Here is a 20,736-nt window from a genome sequence, read left to right on the forward strand (position 1 = left end):
TACCTCACAACCCTCACAACCTCGCTCTAATATGGCTTGTTTGTATTTTGAGCCTGTTAATTATGTAAATAAGAAAGAAAAATGCACACAAATGAGAAACTGAATCACACAAGAAAACACAGGGAATTTATGTGGTAAAACCCTGACATTGTGTCAAGGAAACCTCCACGGGGCAAGGGATTGGAATTCTTATTACACCAAAGAATGACTCTCCAACATTACATCAAGCCTCTTGGGCAACATCATTTCTAATACGAAGACTCTATTACATAACTCCCTATGGTTACGCCACTGTTTGAACGGTAAGACCAAATTTAGTAAGTTAATTACATTTTTAACAATCATTAAATTGTTGTCATTTTTAACAACTATTGTTTGCTTGTTTCCTAATCTTGAAGCGTGTGTTAAGATTGTGGCATATCTGCCAGTGTCTGTCTTTCACAAGATGTCTTATTTTCTATCATTGTGCCAAGGCCAGATGTAAGCTGCCTGAATTTATTTGTGGTTACTTTACTGAGTCATTGGATCTCATGTTCAACATTGAACGCTGGTATTATGACAAAGGGCGTTGACTGATACATAACTATTGTTTGCTTTTTTCATAACCTTGAAGGGTGTATATATTAGGACTGTGGCATCTACCTGGCATTTTCAGGATGTCTTATTATCTATCATTGTTTGCATCTTGAAAACATGTAGTATAACTTGTAAGTTTTATATGTTTGACTTGTTATTTTATTTTGCCTGCTTTTGGTAAGAAATTGTGTAACTGTATATATCTTCAATGATTTTGTAAATGATGTTGCAGGTGCTTGTAATGACTCCTCAGATCTTATTGGATGCCTTGAGGCATGGTTTTTTAAAACTAAAATGGTCAAGTTGATGATCTTTGATGAGTGTCATCATGCACAGGGGCATCATCCCTATGCCAAAATCATGAATGTGAGTGCAAAACTTTTGTTGGTGGTTGTACATGTGTTTTTAGTCTTAAGTTGCAGTATTTTAAGAATATTAGTATTGCTGTCAAAAAGGTTGTTATGATTTAATACTTTGTTTTTCATGGCATTTGATGATGTAGGAGCATTATCACACATCTAAAGTCAAGCCAAAAATATTTGGAATGACTGCGTCACCTGTCATAAGAAAGGGTGAGTATGCTCTTCCAATATACTGTGGAATGACAAATTCGTTTCTAATTTTTTTGTAACGTCGCATAATTTCACTAACATAAAATTCTAAAACATGACATTCACTACATGAAAATAAAATTTGTTTGGAATCTTATGTGTTTGGAAATGGCATAAAAGTTAGATGAGTGGAAAAAGATCTATTTTAATATTTATGCCACTACATGTAGAAAACATAAAAATGATCTTCCATTTCTATGTATAGTGTAACGTTTTGGTTTTTGCTTAATCAAGGTAATTGTGAGACTAGCTTTCACTATTTTCATGTTCATGTGTGTTCTTCCACTCTATTGTTCAATCTTGTCTTCAAAGTTTGAATGTGGGTTATAATTTTCTTTGTCGATGTCACAATTTGGGGCTTTTTGGTATAGCTGAAGAAAGTTAGTCTATTAAACATGCATTATATTTCTACTTTTCTATTTTGTACTTCAGTATACTTTATATTTTATCTTTCTCTTGTTTGAGTTACTTATTCTACATTGATTACTCACCCACTTTATTGTGTTTTATTGGAGACTTCATCAACTTTGATCACTCTCCTCACAATTTTGTACTCTATATATAATAATACAAACGAGTGTGCAATAGTACAATTCCAATACTTGTCTTGTCATACTTGCATAGTTGTGTCCTTGTTATTTTTGAGTGGGAGTATCTTTTATTTTTGGTATCGTGTTCATAACATTTGGTATTAGAGCCTTATTGTTAGGTACTTATCACAACAAAATGTAGCACCTAAGTGCAAAGGCTCACTAGGTGACCCAGACAATATGCAATAATGAGAGTGTCATTGTTGTCGCAAAGTCTAGTAGGCCTTGTTACTGTTCAAACTAGCAAGGGTCCAAGGAGGGGATCATATAGAGCAACTACTAGAAGGGGCAACAACAGGGTGATAGCCCACTATCACCTCAGCTAAGACTCCTTGCTCTTTACAGACTTTCACCAATGGGAGGATTCCCGGTATGAGAGGAATCACAAGAATAGATGGATCAAAGATAAGATATGGGGTGATTCCCAGAACCTATTCACAAGAGAGACTCAACTATATGGCTTGCTTGCCTAAGAAGCAAGGTGATAGGCTCTCTAGGAAGGGCCAAGATGATACTTAAGCCTAGGTTTTGGGAATACCCTTTGTCAAGAAGCTTCCTAAGTCTAAGGATCCTTGTGAAGAAATGGATTCTATGTAATCTTTGTGGAATTTGAGTTGTAGAGTTGTGGGAGCACAAAGAACCCAAGTAGACCCAAACTAGGTCAAGGGTATGGAGTCGATCAACCAAGGAGGGACTTGACCTAATTAGGGGAGAGAATATGATTAAAGGACAAGTTTTCTTTTGAGATTTGAATGCATTGATCCAAGTGAGGATACTAACTGAAGTCAACTAGGGAGAGAGATGGTCTTATAGCTAGGGCTTGATATATCTCAAGATTCTAAGGTCGAATTGTGCTCAAGCTTTGAGGACCCCTTGAGAAGACTCCAACGCAGTTGTGGACCAATTTTCAAGGTGTTTGGATGGCTGCAAATGATTTCGCTTGATGCCCTAGGTGACCCTCTAGGGTTAGGCCTAGAATTGGGAAGGATGAAGAAAAGAAAGATAAATTTGATCACTAAGAGGATGCGAGGACCAATGCCTTGCTTAGGGGGCTTAATGGAGTCAAGATACACTTAGATCAAGGAATTTTGTGAGCTAAGGAGCCCTAATTAACCTTCGCTAGCCTATTCAAGGGCAAGAACTAGGTAATTAGAGATTCATACTTCAAAGTTTCCAAAGAGATGAAGTTTCGAGGTCTTTCAACCTAGGAGTTTCCTCTGGGAACATTCACCCAATCCCTCAAAGAGCAACACATGCTTTAAATCACTTATTCAAGGTCCCAAAAGATTTTCGCATTACATTAACCCATACAAGAATAATGATAACAATATACATGCATTTGACAAGTAAGATAACAAGAATAACATTAAAGGTTCACTTACATGAGAGAGAGAGTATATCCATTCATCAACTTTGCATTAGAAAGAAGCTCCAAAGACAATAGCGAAAATCCAAACATCATAGTGCATCAAGAAACTCCAAAAAACTTATCCCAACGAAAAGTGCGAAAGTCTCTCAAGAGATACTAATCCAATCCAAGTGATGATGAGAGGAATGAATGAGCCTCTCACCAATTTATATCTTCTAGAGGGGATTCAATTTGCCTAATTGGCCTAATTTAGCCCCAGATAATAAAATAATACATAATTATGACATGACTTGGTGACAAGCCCACCAAGATAGTTGAACAATACAATTAACAACCTCTCAAGAGGGAAAAATGATGAATATGATGAGTCGTTGGGCCATTGAGGAGGCCTAATGGAGTCCAAATGTGCCAAGTTGAGTGAAAAGGTTCCAAACATAGTGGACAAGGGGTTGGCCCCTTGTTTTCCGAGCAAGTCACATGTGGTGCTCCAAGTGGGTGTGGGGGCACAATGACATCCTCATGGGTCTCCAAGTGGATTGATAATGCTTGTAAACTATCTGTAAGGGATAGGATGATGACACAAGCCCTCCTTTTGTCTCCTGTAGTGAGACACATCCTCATCTGGGCCCTAAAACATCTGCCAAGTGTATGGTGCAAGTGTGGAGCAGACTGGGCATGGTGAACTAGGTGCATCATCCTCATCCAAAAGGTGGAACACGAGAAATCACTGAATGGTGCTAGGGATACACGAAGTGCTGTTTGCTATGGTGGAGGACCATGGCTCTCAATGCTCACCCTACAAGTGCGAATGTGGCCCTCTGAAGGGCTTGGACCCCATATAGGAGACCAAATTTGAAATGGAGACCCACCTGCAATCCTGAATAAGATCCAATGCGCCCCCTTACACTCCAATTCAATAAATAATTAGAGTAATCAAGTAAAAGAGCTTACAAATCATGGAATCAAGTGGGAAATTCATGGTGGCATGCCCTTCCATAGTGGACTTTGGCATGTATATGTGTATCCAAGCTCAATAAGGGGGTTAACCAAGGACCCTATCAAGTGGTTGCAACCTTTAAAGGGGGTGACATGTCCATGGTACATCCATCAATGGGTGGGTGGCATGTGATATAGTGATGGAACAAAATGGGGATCGGAGGAAGGATCCAGGCCACATGTCATGGTACAAGGGTAGCTATAATGAGGGAAGCCTACACTTGGGTATATTTGTGTAGGAGGGAGCAAAACGTGGTACATGAGTTATCCCAACCTTTGTTTTTCCATCCTTCTTCATATGGCCTTTGACTTTGATTGGTTTTTCTTCATAATTGCTCGGTCTCCAGGGGATGAGAGCATGATGTGTAGGATATAACAGTATCTACTTCCTTTTAATGTGACTTATCAGTTATATAGTGACCAATTGGAGAATACGAACTCAAACGAGAGTGTTTATTTAATTTAGTTTCCCTGTAGGGGGTTTATCACATACAATTATCTATGCCCCTTGTGTCATGAATGGCTATTATAGCCAACAGTCTCCTTGACCATGTTTTGAACTCCTTGCTCCTCTTTGCAGATGATGTGATCCTCTTAGTCTCCTCACCCGAGGGGCTATAGAGACAAATTGATGCACTCTCTAGATTTTGTAATCTTTCACAAATTGACATCCAACCTCGTAAAACTAATGTTATGATCTTTGATGATTCAAAGAATGCTCTCTCTATTTACGAGTTCCACTATTGAGGGAGGGAATTGAGATTCTGATAATCTACATTTACATTGGGGTTCAATCCTCATGGTTGCATTTGAGGTTTAAGGCATGCTTTTTAGCCTTATTTATGCAATGGGTAGGTTTTGTGGCCATGCTATCATCTTTACTTCCAGGATATCTCATCTAAGGTGCACCTCTTTGCCACTATCATTGAATTCATTGCCCTTTATGGTTTTGAGGGCCAGGGAGTCATGAACTACTTTGTTGTGCATTGACCAAGCTAACATTGAGAGAATCTAGATTCTCCTTTGTCCACATGTTATGATCCGTAATAGCTTTCGAATGTTTGTGGTATCGCTTCTTAGCACCTTTCTCCTTTGAGGAGATTTCCTTTGCATGAACATACGTCCCCTTTAATGGCAACAATGTTTGTTCTTTGATACCTCTTTGCTTCTCTAGTTTGTGGGTACTTGCGTTGATAACCTCCCCTAATTTCGGTTTTATTTGATGTTCCTGGTCAACACCTACCCTCCAAAACAAAGTGCATATAGGTTGCATGTATTGCCTGTCCCAAGGACCTCAATGCTAAGATGCCTTTTGTTTTGAACACTTGATGCAATTGAATGATGGCTTTATTATTAGACCTGAGTATACTCGTAAACACTAAATTCTAGCCTCAAGATTCTCGTAGCCCAATTCAAATTTGCTCACATCAGCTTTGGGTTGAGACAAACCACCATATTCAAAGTTCTGAGAGGGTCCATTAGGCTTGATTGTTATGTAAAAATTAGTTAATTTTAGGTTTAATTAGACGAAAGGGCACGATCATAAGATCACGCCCTTTCCCCAAAGGGTGCCCATGGCGATATATAAGCCAGGAAAACCTCAATGTAACAATCATCATCTGTCAATTCATTTTTAATAAGACATTTATACATATATTTCTGTTTATCAAGAAGTTTTCACTTCATTGGTATCAAAGCGCATTCGCTCCTTAAGCTATATTGATCTGCTGCCATCGGTTTCCTTACCTACTGACCGCATCGACTTCCATCGAATTCACATATCCAGCTCTCCAAACCTATCCACAACCACCGTTAGCGTCTATTCCTCTACACAAACTGTCACCCCATCCACTTCGCTGTTGCCATCCGACTGCCAGCTTTGTTTTGCCCTATCCGCATCCATATACACTGTCGTGCCGCTGCCTCGGATGCAGGTGTGCTTGCTGCACCGCGTTCATCAGCTATCTGCTGCTTCCAGCTGCTGGGTATCCATCCGTCCGCAACACCTCGTCGCTTGTATGCTGTCCTCTGCGCATACAACCCCGTTCAACCCCAGTACTTCGGTGATTTCCGCTTAAGGTTTTTTGGAACGGTCAACGGGGGGTGACCCCCCCACCAACAGACGTGACAGTAGACATATAAAATTATCTATAACGTAAAATATATATATTCAAATATATATATATATATATACATTTATTTATATATATAACGTGAAATATATAATATATATAACATATATACATAATTATATTATATATTATATATAATATATATAATTTAATTAATTAAATTTATTTTAATTAATTAAAAGTTATATATATAAAAGTTAATTTAATTAATTAAAAAAAAACTTATGTCATATAATTAAATTAATTAATTAAATTTAATTATTTAAATAAAAAAATAAATTATTTAAGTTGGCAGATAAATGCACGCACCCACAAACTCGCTCAATGTCAACAATGACAATGGCGGATTTCCAAAAAAAATTGTTGGACGCGGAGCATAAGATAAATAACGACCACGATGAGATCAGTAAAAGATTAGATGAATTCCATATCAAGCTTGAGAGGTAGGCTGACGATATTAAAAATCAGGCTGACAAAATAAAAAATCTTCAGGATACGACAAATCGAATAGAAATAAAGATGGAAAACCAACATGTCCAAACAGAAGTAGAAATCGGAGAGGCCTTAACAATGCTGAAACTTCTGTGTAAAAAAGCGAATTGTACACCCGCACAACTACTAAAAGAAAATGAAGAAAATCAAAAGTACATCTCATCAGATTCAACAAAGTCAACAGACTCTCATGAAAAAGTTGAATCCCCAAAAAAATCAGTGACACCCCACCAAGAAGTGAGTAACGCAACCCTTACAAACAAGCAACTCTGGGATACCTTTACCAATCAACACCCCTTTTTCGCTCAACCATTAGCAACATACCAGCGAAGGGCAAAAGTCGAGATGCCTAAATTCGATGGAAACGAAAAAAACAATGTTGCATGGATAAATAAAGCAGAAGAATACTTTGAGATATATGACATCAATGACGATGACGAAAGGCTCAGGCACGCATCCACGAAAATGGAAGGAGAAGCATATAATTGGTATATATGGTGGAAAAAGACAACACACGTCATTAGCTGGAGAAAATTTAAGGATGCATTCTTTAAAAGATTCCAAGGTGTAAAGGAAGAAGAGTTCTTTTCAAAGCTCATCAAATTACGACAAAAAGGAAGTGTGGACGAGTACACTCAAGAATGGGAGACCTTAGTAACACGAGTACCTGGATTATCAAAATCTCGTCTAATTCAATCATACGTCTTGGGACTCAAAACCCATTTACAAGTAGAACTTGAGATGCATGACATTACATCAATAGAAGTAGCAAGATGAAAATAATAAACAACCGAAAAGAAATTCGAACCAATATTTTGGTCAAAAGCAGAAAAAACATATTCAAGACAAAGAATACCCCAGTATCTGGACTCAAATAATACAGGATATGTTCCACCACATCGTCGTGAAGATGAAAAATCTAATGTGGAAATTCAAAGGATAAAAGAGGGTAAATGCAAACACTGTGGTGAGAAGTGGGACCCCAAACATAGATGTGCTAAAGGAAAAGAACCAAAGAACCTATATAATTGTGAAGCAACCAAAGATTCAAATAGTGAAGAGTCTGACATAGAAGAAACAGAAGATACCCCAGAATTCTCACCAGAATTAGATGATGGAAGTATTCCACAAGTGTCATTATCAGCTATGATAGGTATATCACAACGTCAGACATTAAAGTTAAAAGGACACATAAAGAAGAATAATGTAGTGGTTCTCATCGACTCTGGTAACACACACATTTTTTAGATGCAACCGTGGCAAAGAGACTCAATATTTTTTCATTTCCCTTACCAAACATGAAAGTGATGGTAGCTAACGGTAAGAAGATTGAAAAGGTGGGGAAATGCCATAAGGTCAAATTGCAGATTCAAGACTTTAATTTAGAGTCTCCATTCTTCACGGTACTGTTAGGAGGAGTATATGTAGTCTTAGGTATCCAATGGCTACGAACTTTAGGTACTTATGCCGCCAACCATCAAGTACAATTTATGAAATTCAAATGGGGAGGTTAGAGGTACAAATTACATGGATTCCAAGCACTAGAGAATCAAATTGTATCATCATCTCAGATGATGAAGATGATTCGAAAAGGAGCACCTGCTTATGTAGCACAATGTCACCAGTTAGAAATGTTATCTGCAAATTTGACCAGTGAAGAGTCACCAAAGATATAAGATCTAGTTCAGAAGCATGAAAAAGTATTTCAAGACCTACCTATGAAGATGCCGCCTAATAGGGAAATTGTGCATACAATAGAAGTCAAGGCAAGATCAGACCCCATCAACATCAAGCCATACCGATATCCACATCACCAAAAAACGGAAATTGCGAGATTAATCCAAGACCTTTTAAAGTGTGGGACCTTGATCATCTTGGAATATCTGATCAAGTGGAAGGACTTACCAAAGAAGATGCTTCTTGGGAGAATGAAGCATTTTGTCAACAACATCCGTCATTACGTATGCTTTGAGGACAAAGCATTCTTTCGAGAGGAAGGCAACGTTATGTAAAAAAATAGTTAATTTTAGGTTTAATTAGACGAAAGGGGGCACGATCATAAGATCATGCCCTTTCCCCAAAGGGCGCCCATGGCGATATATAAGCCAGGAAAACCCCAATGTAACAATCATCATCTGTCAATTCATTTTTAATAAGACATTTATACATATATTTCTATTTATCAAGAAGCTTTCACTTCATTGATACCTACAAGACACACGAGTAAGAAGAGCACCTTAGCTTTTGGTTCTTGTATACTAATAGCTCAAGGGGAGGTTCCATTGCCTATATAGGCCTTTGTGTTTTGAGCACTTCATGCAATTGAGGGATGGCCTTATTATTAGATCTAAATATACTTGAAAACACTAAATTCTAACCTTAGGATTTGAGACAAACCACCATATTTAAATTTTTGATAGGGTCTATTAGGCTTGGGACCTACTTAATAGACGAGTAAGAGGACCATCTTGGTTTTTGGTTCATGTATATTAATATATCAAGGGGAGGTTCCATTTCCTTTACAGAGAGTAAGATGGATCCGTTACTATTGTCTTTAGGTACCCAAACTAGAGGTGTCTATCATAGTTTTTGAGGGAGGTTCTAGATTTAGGTGGAAAATTTTAGGGCACTCTTGGGGCAAACCTTGTTAGATTACCCACTTCTTTCTCCCCCCATCTTGATGGCTAATGGTTGTAAGTGACATGCAATGCCCCACAGGGCATCAATTTGTAGATTGGTGAGACCCCACATCTAATTTAGGCACGTGGTTGACAAGTTGGTTCACACTTGAGCTTTTATGAAGCTTTTCTCATGGCACAAACCTCAACTTCGATACTATTGGCTTGGCATACATACTAGCTCTATGAGACTTAAGAGTCAAACATGCCCCTCTAAGAGTATTGTCTACTAGTGTCCCATCAATAGATGCTTTTTTATGGCCTTGAGTGTTAGGGCAATTTCAATAGATGGCAAGTGTTCATTGACAATTTCATAGTTCAATATCCCCAAGTCTTCCTTGGGTTCTTCATATAACATCATTAGGCTTACCATCAATTCCTTCCCAACCATTGATGGTGATGGGAGCTTGTACTTGTGCCTCCATCTATGATGAAGATATTAAGTTAGGGCCTTGTTCTTATATTGAGCCCTTGCTCATTTTGTTTTTATTGAGACATAATTTGATTGTGCTCTTTCATGCATTTCTTGTTAGATTTTTGCACTAGACTTAGTGCACACACACACAGAGACACATACACACTAGATTTAGTAACAACTTCCTTTAACTTTACATAGCTAATGAACTCAAACACATTGATGTGTCTAACCAGAAACTAATTTAGCAAAATGAAACTTATAAAACCAACAAATACAATTAGATCATGCTCAGTAAACACAAAATTTCAGCCCCAAAACAAAACTCTCATTAGTTCTTCAACAAGAATCTAGAGCTCCCATACAAGGGAAAATGGCCCTTTTACAATGCTCAGTTAAAATGCCAAATACAAGGGAAAACTTACACATAAAAACCCTTTTTTGTACTATTAAAACCCTCAATCTCCATGCCATAGTCTTCTCACTGTACTTGCCACAGTCTGCTTATTGTTGGCTACTTCTCTAGCTGTCCAAACACTGAAAGTCAAGGGAAAAGTCAACCCTCTAAGCTATCCAAACACTGTTGCAAAACAAGGGCAAACTCAACCCTTCACTATGGTACAAACACTGTTGTAACTCAACCCTTCTCTGCTATCCAAATAGGGGCAAACTCAACCCTTCTCTACTATCTAAACAAGGGCAAACACAACCCTTTTTTGTTGGCCAAACAAGGCAAACTCAGTCTTCTACAAGCCTTGTCTTGTCTTCCACATGATGCATCTCTTCTTTGCACTCATACACAACTCACCTTGCTACTCTAGATCTAAAGCCTACTTGGCGTGCTCCATAAGACGCCTCTCTTGTTCTTTTGCCACCTTCAATAGGTCCTCTTGGCCCTCCATGGTCTGAGGCCTACCAGAGGCCCTCTTAACTCTCCACAATTCTAAGGCTTACCAGAGACCCTCTCATCCCTCCACAAATTTGAGGCCTACCCAACCTTCTCGTTTGTAAGATGCTCTCTTGCCAACGACAAGAATGAATCACTCACCTTTTTGTACTTATACTTTTCTAAATGGTGCAACACCATGGTTCTATGGATGCAAATCCCCATCACTTAGCCCACTTGCCCAACATGTGAGAATACTCCCGACGCTACCCAAAACATCAACAATCCCTCTTAGCGAGGTATGTATTCTCACGACACCACCTAAAGTGGCTTTGCTTTCAAACTTGGAATACATTTCCACCTTTGATCTTCAACTGCAATTGCTCCATATGACACATAAGCAATTCCCACTATATGATAAGGACTTTTCTTTGAAGAGACCCTACTCCTAGAAGCCTCCCGCTCCTAAGCATCTTGCATGGCCATCTTACACCATGACACAATCTTGGAAGACTACTATTTCCCGTCTGCGTGGCCATATTGTACCATGACTCTTGCAAGACTACTCTCTCCCACCTGCATGCCTGTCTTGTACCATGACTTCATGAACTTGAAGGTTGTCTTCCTTTGAGATACTAACTCCCTCTAAGTCCAGATTGCAGGCCTTCTCAGCCCTCAAGGTCTCTGATTGACCTTCACTTCAAGTTTCTCACTTGGATCTCCAATGGCTATGTTGACCACTATGTGTCAACTACCCATAGCAGTACACCCCCATATTTTCAAAAGGGATAGCACTTCAACGATGTGTCCGTGCCATTCGATTTCCATCATCAACCTAATCATGTTATGTTGTAAACCCAGTCTGCATGTGTAAATCGTAAATAATTTTAGCAGATATGAGTCATGTATGTAAATTGCCTAGGTGGACCTAATTCTCTAGTGATAATATACGTTCCAGAATGTTTTTTGTCTCACCGATCCATGATCAGCAGAGTTTTCCTTCAGCCTAACCCCAATGCCGGAATGAATTTTGTCATTAGAATATTAGAGGAATCGTAGAGTGTTAATCTGCTAGATTATATTTGGTCATAGAACTGGGTGGTTTATGAGGGTCTATGTCAAATGGGTTTTCCCCCTTAAGATGTAAAATTGTAAAAGTCATGATGTAAAGTGTCTTGAGGGTTAGGAAATGTATTAATCCCCTCATAGGTCCTAAGTCATAGGTCCTAGGTGATTTTTCCAAAGGCTAAGTTCGAGGATCCATTTAAAAATAAAAATTAAAAATAAAATAAAAATTAAAAAAAATAATAATAAGTCAAATTTTTGAGTAAATAAATGCAGAATTTCAATTTTTTAATATATTAAAATGCATTTAAAAATTTGACGGATGAGATTAAAAGATATCTTGATCCTCATCGACAGTCGAGATCATTTTGACATGGATCACTCGAACTAGCCATTGGGAATTTTTCCTTTAAATAGGGTGCTAGGGGTCATTTGAGATCATTCGATCTGTGAGTCTTGTGCTGAAGAAAGCTCTCTTGTAAACTTTTTCTGGTGCAAATAAAGAAAGACTTTGGGGTTGAAATCTTGCTGGTGTTACTCTCCTGAAGTGCTGTGAGCTGTTTTATTTTCTGCATAATTTTATTTTCAGCCATTAGTAATAGCTTGATGTAGAGTATTGTTGAACACAGGTATCTTGTTCAATTATTAGGCTTTGAAAGGTGATAAAATTTTTGAAATAATGGCAGGTATCTCCATTGCATCTGGAATTTAATACTGTTTTTTCCCTCTTTATTGATGGTTGAAGTAAGCTGTGCAGGAAACCCTTATTGAAGAAATCAGTGGGCGTTTGGGGAATTTCTTGGCTGAACCAGCGAACTCCCGCAAAGCATTTTCTTGCAGAGCCCAGCCAGTTTCGATTCTGGGTCTGACCTTTAAAGTTTATTTTTTTGAATTGCATGAGAGTTTTTCTAAAGTGCCTCACAATAAATCTAAAATTTTGAAAAATATCACTGTGGTTACTGACAAATCTGGCTGTTGTAGAGTCACAAAGCTGTAAATAATTTTAGCTGGTTCTTATGGTTTATAGGGTTTCATTTACTTTTTACCTTTTCAGGTTCCGACTGTTTGTCTTCATTGTTTTTAGGTTGCAAGTACAGGTTTTCAATCTTTCTAAAGAAGGTCAGCTACCTGCTTGCTGGGATTTCATTATTTGCAGGAAGTTTGTTCGAATTTTTTTTTATGTGCTGCCCTGGGCTTGCAACAGGCTCCCCATCAATTTCCAATGTAGCCTGTACGCTGCCATAGCTGCAAAAAACAAGTTGTTGCTGTCCATCTCCTCTGCGCAGTCTTTATTCCATCAATTCTTCGTCGTTCTCCAAGCTGCCTAAACCCTCATCGCTCTTCACTCCTTACACTTCTCCAAAACCTGCAAAAGCCTCTGCGTTCTCTCATCCTTCAGCAAACCTGCAAATCGTTGCGTATTTCTCCACACGTCCAACCTCCTTTCTCTACGTCGGCTCCCTTCAACTTGCTCTCAACTCCTTCCACACTGCGTATTCACCTTCCCTTTGTCGTCGAGCTCCCTGTCTGCAAACCTCACCTGCAGCAAACGTTGTTTTCCATTCATCTCCACGCTCGTCCAAAGCTGCAGCTGGAAACCAAATATATATATAAAGCCTGCAATCAAGACGTGCCCCCTGCCTGCGCGCGATTCTCCTTGCCTCTTCATTAACTTGCAGAACCAAGACGAAACACATTTTCGATTTTTTTTTGTGCTAGGGTTAATGTGGTTTTGTTTTTATTATATGCGTTGAGGTATACATTACTGATTTATTAATGCATTTTTACCCTAGCGTAGATCCCATTTTTTTAGTTTAGTTTGGATATAGTTTAGTTTTTATATCTAGTTGATTTGCCCTTTTTTTTGGGGTGAAGCTTTAGTTTTAATATTTAGAATTTTCGAAGTTTAGCTTTGTTCCAAATTCAAAGTAAATCAGAAAATCATAAAAAGCTATAAAACATAAAAAATTCTTAAATGTTCTAGTTTAGTTTAGAACTTTGGTTTAGATTAGATTCTGATTTTTTAATTTTAAAATATAAAAAATATAAAAGTTAAAAAATATAAATATAAAAGGGGTTAGATTTGATTTTTTCATTTGTTTTATTTTGATTTTTTTTTTAGGATTTAGTTTTATAGAATTTCATTTTTGTCATATATGGTCAGATTTTAGTTTTAATTTTGATTTCATTTAGGTTAGGATTTAGTCTAAGGTTTTAGATAGATTTTAGGTTTATAAATTTAGTTCGATTAAATAATCACAAAAAATAAAAATAAAAATAAAAAATTTCATAAAAAGTTAAAAAATTCAATTTTTTATTAGACTTTGGGATTTGTCTTGTTTTATATTTAGATTTAAAATTTTATAAAAAATATATATTAAAAAAAGAAATTTAAATTTTTTGAAAAAGGCTAATAAAAAAATTGGAAATCCTTTTTTAAAGACTTTTTTCTGTTGTGGTGAAATTAAATGTGCTTAAAATGTTTATATCTGGAGATTAACTGTTTGAAATTTGGTTAGCATTTAAATTTCGTGGTGGTTTAAAGCATTCCTGTTTTAGAAATTTAATTGCTGGAATATCGTTAAGCCATTGAGCATTTATCGATTATCTCGCATTTGGTAAAAGTTAATCTTTGTTCGGGTTATTTGATGGCAATGTTCCACCAAGGTTCCGGGACGAGGGGGCGAGGGAGCGAGGGGGCGCGGGAGCGGCCTATGCAAAAGCTCCCTACCATTTTTTAGGAAACGTGGGGGAGCATTAGGGTCTTACAAATTTATAAATATAAAATATAATTTATTAATTGATTCCACTATGACAATTTGGTTTGAATTGAAAAGCTGCAAAGCATGATCATTGATATGAATATCATTTGACATTATCCAAATTTATAATATCATATAAAATAATAAATTTAAAATTCTAATTCAGCTTGGTCAAATTCTAATTTAGATTTTGGTCAGACAGAGGGAGAGCTTCAGCTTGATAAGGTAGCCATTGAATTCTGTGAAAAGCTAAATGAACAGATCAAGAACACTGCATTGGCAGTAGAAGGGGAAACTACAATGGGTTGTCCAGCTGTATTGGATCCAACAGCTAGAAAGTTTGTTATATTATATATAATATAGACAGTACACCATATGCTGAAAGAAGAGTTTTAGTTCCAGGAGAGATGAGAAGATCACATGAAAGAGTTTCTGACAGTTTACTATCAAATGACATTGACTGCAGGATGACCATCTGCGAACCAACTTGGGTGACCAACGATGGCATGGATAATTTGTCTACCTTATTAGAGCAATGCCATGCAGTTCAAACTTCAAACTAGCAGTGTATTTCACGGGTGAAAATAATTTTCAGACCTGAGAATTCAAGCTGAGCAACTGTGGTCTGTGTAAATTTTGTAACTGTATAAATTCATATATAACGACAGTTCCTGAGATTTCTTGCTGCCCATAGTATTTTAATTTTTGTCATAGTTGCAGTAAACGCATGTTAGTCTATAGTCCACCCAATTATTTCCCACATGACATAGGTGCTGCTTCCATAGTTTGTATGTCAAATGTCATGCAAATTAAAAACACAAACTGAATGTCTCATATTCTTTGCCTGTCACTCCAGTTATCTCCCCACTGTAATCCAGCCATCACTTGAGAAAAAAAGGAGAAGTTTAAAAGGGAAAATTCATGTACGTGCTATATGGTCCAACAAATTTCCATGATACTGACCCTCTAAAATAACGCTTGTTGAAACCAAAAGACAACACAAGACATTATCCCCATACAGAACATGAGTAGCTTTGTACCACTATAGGTCTATTAAATCATAAACTATAAGCAAGGCCATTTTTTTGGGAGAGTGGAGAAACATTCCCTCAGGGAAGGGAAACGTTTCTCTGGCATGTCCCCCTGAGTTTCCTCCATTTTGGGAGCGTGGGGAAACGTCCCCTACTCGTCCCCAAGTCCCCGGAGCGCGGGGGAGCGAGGAAACTAGACCCCTGGGGGGGGCGAGTCCTCGTTGAACACTGTTTGATGGTAAATGATTGTTAATGAGATTCGTATTTCTGCAAGCATTTGATAAATAATCATTCAGTCATTAACTCCATAAGGCGCTGGTCTATTAACTTAATAAAATCAATTAAGTGCTTGTTTCCCCTCGTGTCTCCCAACCCAACTGGTCCACAGTTGGTCATCCATTGTCCCATAGGGTCTACCCCCCTTAGCCGCGGGAGATAGGCTTAAACGGAGAGATCGGGGATCAGGGTGACAGCCCCCGGTCTAAGCGTTGTCGTGGCAATCTGTGCGACAACAGGCTATCTTAGCCCTCTAACCATCTCGTTCCTGTCTTCTCATACCCTCTCCTATCACACGAATAGATCTGGCCCTTACCTGGCCCCTCCAAGCTCAAAGCTCTTCACAATACCTTCACACTTGGATCATAATGGATCTCTTGTTCATTTCTTTCTTTCTACGCATTAGGCTGCAACTATCCACAAATCCTTGTGTGAACGATCTACTCCATGTCTCACTAGGTCTGTTGATCCTAACCTTCACGGCTCATACAAGTAGTCTGCCTTACTTATCTAACTCTCTTGACATGTGTCTTCAAAACACTGCTGCTACATGAAATGGTTCCTACAACTCCTTCTTAGAGCTGTCACTTGTGTAAATCTCAGATCCAAGTGCCCTTCTCAGAGACCATGATCTAATACCATGTTAGATTTTGGGCACTAGACTTAGTGTGCGCACACACACACCATATTTGGCAATAGATTCATATTTGATTTACGTAGCTAAAGAACTAAAACACATTGATGTGTCTAACCAGAACAAATTTAGCACAATGAAACTTATAAAACAAACAATTTGATCTTGCACAATAAACACAATTTTAGCCCTAAAACATAATTGTCATTAGTTGTTCAACAAGAATCTAGGGCTCCTGTACAAGAGAAAATGGCCCTTTTACAATGCTTATTATAATGCCAAAAAACAAGGGAAAACTTACATAGAAAAACCCTTGTCTTTACTGCTGAAAACCTCCTCGATCTCCATGCCACAAGTTACTCATTGTACTTGCCATAGTCTGCTCGCTGTTGGTTGCTTTTGGAGGTGTCCAACCAATGGAATTCAAGGGAAAACTCAACCCTCCAAGCTGTCCAAACACTGCTTAAAAACAAGGGCAAACTCAACCCTTCCGGGTTTTCGAAATAAGGGCAAACTCAATGCTTCTGTGTTGTCCAAACAGGGGCAAACTCAACCCTTCTGTGTTGTCTAAACAGGGGTAGACTCAACTTTTCTATGTCGTCGAAACTGGGGCAAACTCAACCCTTCTCTTCTATCTAAACAGGGGAAATCTCAGTCTTCTACATGCCTCAACTTATCTCCCATGGGCAACAGCCCTTCTCTGCTTCAATGCACAACTCCCCTTGCTTCTCTAGATTTGAGGCCTACCTGACCTGCTCCACAAGATGCCTCTCTTGTTATTTTGAGGCCTACCACAAGCCCTTTCTACCCTCTACAGGTTAGAGGCCTACTACAATCCCTCTCAGCCCTCCACAAATCTGAGGCCTACCATAGGCCCTCTTAGCCCTCCATAGATTTGAGGTCTACCACAGACCCTCTTGGCCCTTGACAAATATGAGGGCTACTTGGCATTCTCCTCCATAAGATGCTTTCTTGCCAACCACAAGAATGAATAAATCACCCTTGTGCTTATATTTTCCCAAAGGGTACAATACCATGGGTCATCAAAATATCATGGGTCGATGGGTGCAAGGCCCCATCACTTAGCCGACTTGCTCCACACATGAAAATATTCCTGATGCTACTCAAAACATCAACATTCTCTTGCATTCGTTAGATGAGCTTACCTTATGCTTTTGAAGTAGCAACCTTATGTACTGCTAAGGGTGTTTATCATCAATTGTATTTTTCTCTTTAGATCCTTTTTGGTGATTAATTGGACATTAATGTAGTTATATTTGATTGTATATTATCATATCTACTATATTTTATCTATAAGCTAATGGCAAAACAAAGGCAGTGAATCGAGCTTTGGTTTAAGCTCTTCTACCACCAACGAATTTTTTTTAGGGATTAGTATTTAATAATTTTATAGCACAACTCCAATAGACCTAGTCGTGTCTTTACATGACACACTCCTTTTGTTTTGGCTTTCAAATTTTTGCTCCTTGTGAGATTCTAGTTGCTCTCCTAGTTTCATCTACATCCTACTAGAAAAAGGAGGATCGCCTTAAGCCCATGCTCCTGGATTGACATATTTATGTTGTGGATTTGCTGTCAGTAAATTCACCCAACAATAAACACCTTATTGCAAAATGTCAAAGTACCTTTTGAACGACAACCCACCTTCATCCAAGAGGAAATGTCAGATGGAAAGAGGTATGTGATTGATGTAGATGGCGGAGCGTCAGAGGTGCATGGCATATCATCTTCAAGAAGTGAATATTAGGGGCTGCTGTCTGGCTAGCTGTCCAATGTAGGAGAAAAAGTTTTCTCCTATAAAGTCACCCATTTTGGTGGTAATAAGCAACAAAGACACTTTGCCTATGCAAGTCAAGTGGTTTGCTCATTTAGATTTCAAGAAACATTTTCCCCATCTTCAGCATAAATTAGTACCATTTGCTTTCAGTAGGAAGGAATTGATGAAACTTAGTCTCATAAACATGCATTACTTTTTTACTTCTGACAGGGCCGTAAAACAGATGTAAAAACAGTAAAGGAGATTTTATCCTGAATCTGTAATTATTTTCCTGAAATATTACAAAATTAACTAACAGATTAACTAACAGAACTGCTGAGGATACCTACCTGTGCCTTTGCAGTTGATGATGCCTCCAGCTCCCTACTTCGGTTACCAAAAGACCGAATCCACCCAGCCAAACTGAGCAGAACCTGGCTACTCAATCCAGTAAGCTTCTTAGTTGAAGCAGACTGTTCCCCCGTGCCCAAAACCTCAGAACAATTCAGGCTCTTCCTGTGGATAATTTTCGTTGATGATGTTCTTCCTCCTTCAGTTTTCCTTTCCTCCTTTTTTACCTTCCTCTTCCCTCGGTCCCCTTCTAAAATTTTGCTCCGTGGTTTTTATCTGGTTTCTTGGCGGTGGTCGCTCTTCCACCAGCAGCCCACCGCTTAGTCTCCTAGTGACACCCTTCCATGTCACGTATCATCTCCCATATTTCTTTTTAAGGTCACGTATATATATACTTTATGATTTAATAAATTGCATTTCTTTATGTTTTATTAAAGTACTCCTTTTAATATAAAGATTATAACATTATACTAAGTACCCTTTTAATTAATTTCTTATATATATTTTTAATCATTTTATTAATTTATTAATATAATTTTTATTAATAATCTGAAATATATAATTTATATAGTCCTCTTTTAGTATTTACCCATTAATCATGATACATTAAGCAATATGGGTGTTGATGGCTGAGTAGAACTTCTATTCGAAGAAGTGTCATGATATTTAGTACTTATAGTTAATTTAGTATATAAATACTAGTGCGCTGTATGTGACACATGCATAAGTAGCTATCATATGGATGCATCGTATGCCTGCTATCATTCTTGCGTTCTCTATATTTATAGATAGGTTGTTACACCTTCTATATTTTGTATTTTAGTGCACTTTGTTTTTAACCTTAACTCTTATGGGTGACTTAGTCTAAATTGATCCCTAACCCACTTTATTGTTACTTATTGGAGAGTTGTTCAACTTGGATTGCAATCCCCAAAAATTTGTTATCTATAGAATACTATAAATGAGTGTACATGTGTACAGTTATGATAATTTTCTTCTCATACTTGCATTATGCATACGTGCTTCCTTAATATTTATTGTGTATGAGAGTCTTCTTGCATTGCTGGTATTGTGTTTGTATCAGTAGCTTCATTATACTAGACTAATGTGTACCTTGGATTGTAATGGCAATGATATCAGGTATCTCTTCAAGCCATGATTGTGAGGATCAAATAGCTCGGCTAGAGGATATTCTAGACTCGAAGGTTCATTTACAAGATATATGTGGATTTCATATCTCAAAATCTTTTTCCACTGTATATTATAAGGAAGTAATATTTTTTTTATTCTTCACTTCTGCTATAAATTCAAGCAGGTTTATGCGTTGGAGGATAGGAGTGAGCTTGAATTGTTTGTGCCCACTCCGAACCAAAAAATACTATACTATAGTCGATCAGCTTTTAATCAAGAAGCTTTGAAATTGCAGTTAGTTTCTCTCAAGGAAAAGGTGGGATTTGCTTTGCTTTTCAAGGCTGCATTGCTTTTCTATTAAAGATTATATAAGCAGATGTTGAATATCATATGACTTGTTTCTAACAAATTGGTTTTGGTGGCTACAGTATGAAACTCCCCAGGATTGTGAAAGCAACATATTGCAGTCGCACTTTAAAGATGATGAAGATTTTATCAAAAATTTGAGGAAGCAAATTCGGAGCATACATGGAAATATTCTGTATTGTTTAGAAAAGCTTGGTTCATTTTGTGCCTACAAAGTATGAAGTTATTTCATGCTTATTTGGAAAACCTTCTAATTTCATGTAAATAATTTGTCATTGAAGAAATATTAGTGCTCCTATCCATGCAATTGTGAACCTAGTTATATCTAAATACAGGTATATGCGTCATATATAAAGTACATTGAATATATATTTTCCACTTAATTTGTAGCTTTCTTGTTATGAAAGATTGTTGTCATTGGCCTTTTCGAAATATCCCATCCAATTGATTTTTTTTTCATCTGTAAATGTTTTTAGACACAATCTTGTGACATTGTTTGGAACTAAAACACCCTCTTACAACACATTGTAACTAGGTACTTGGATCTGCTTCATCCAACTTATTCACAACAGGCTTAGTTTTACCTCAACTCTCTGTA

The 20,736-nt window shown here is 37.7% G+C and overlaps 1 protein-coding gene across 1 annotated transcript in view; it reads left to right on the top strand.

Annotated features, from left to right (window-relative positions):
• Positions 1 to 20,736, top strand: part of LOC149259069 (endoribonuclease Dicer homolog 3a-like) — a 395,016-nt gene that overhangs the window by 47,164 nt on the left and 327,116 nt on the right. The window contains 6 exon segments of the mRNA XM_089417273.1: positions 809 to 866; positions 869 to 942; positions 1,079 to 1,148; positions 19,782 to 19,846; positions 19,957 to 20,088; positions 20,201 to 20,353. Coding sequence (XP_089273399.1) covers positions 809 to 866; positions 869 to 942; positions 1,079 to 1,148; positions 19,782 to 19,846; positions 19,957 to 20,088; positions 20,201 to 20,353 — 552 coding nt within the window.

Source organism: Pinus tabuliformis, chromosome 6 (genome assembly GCF_031772625.1).
Source record: "Pinus tabuliformis cultivar Carrire ecotype Pingquan chromosome 6, CPIR1, whole genome shotgun sequence".
NCBI classification, from domain to species: Eukaryota; Viridiplantae; Streptophyta; class Pinopsida; order Pinales; family Pinaceae; genus Pinus; species Pinus tabuliformis.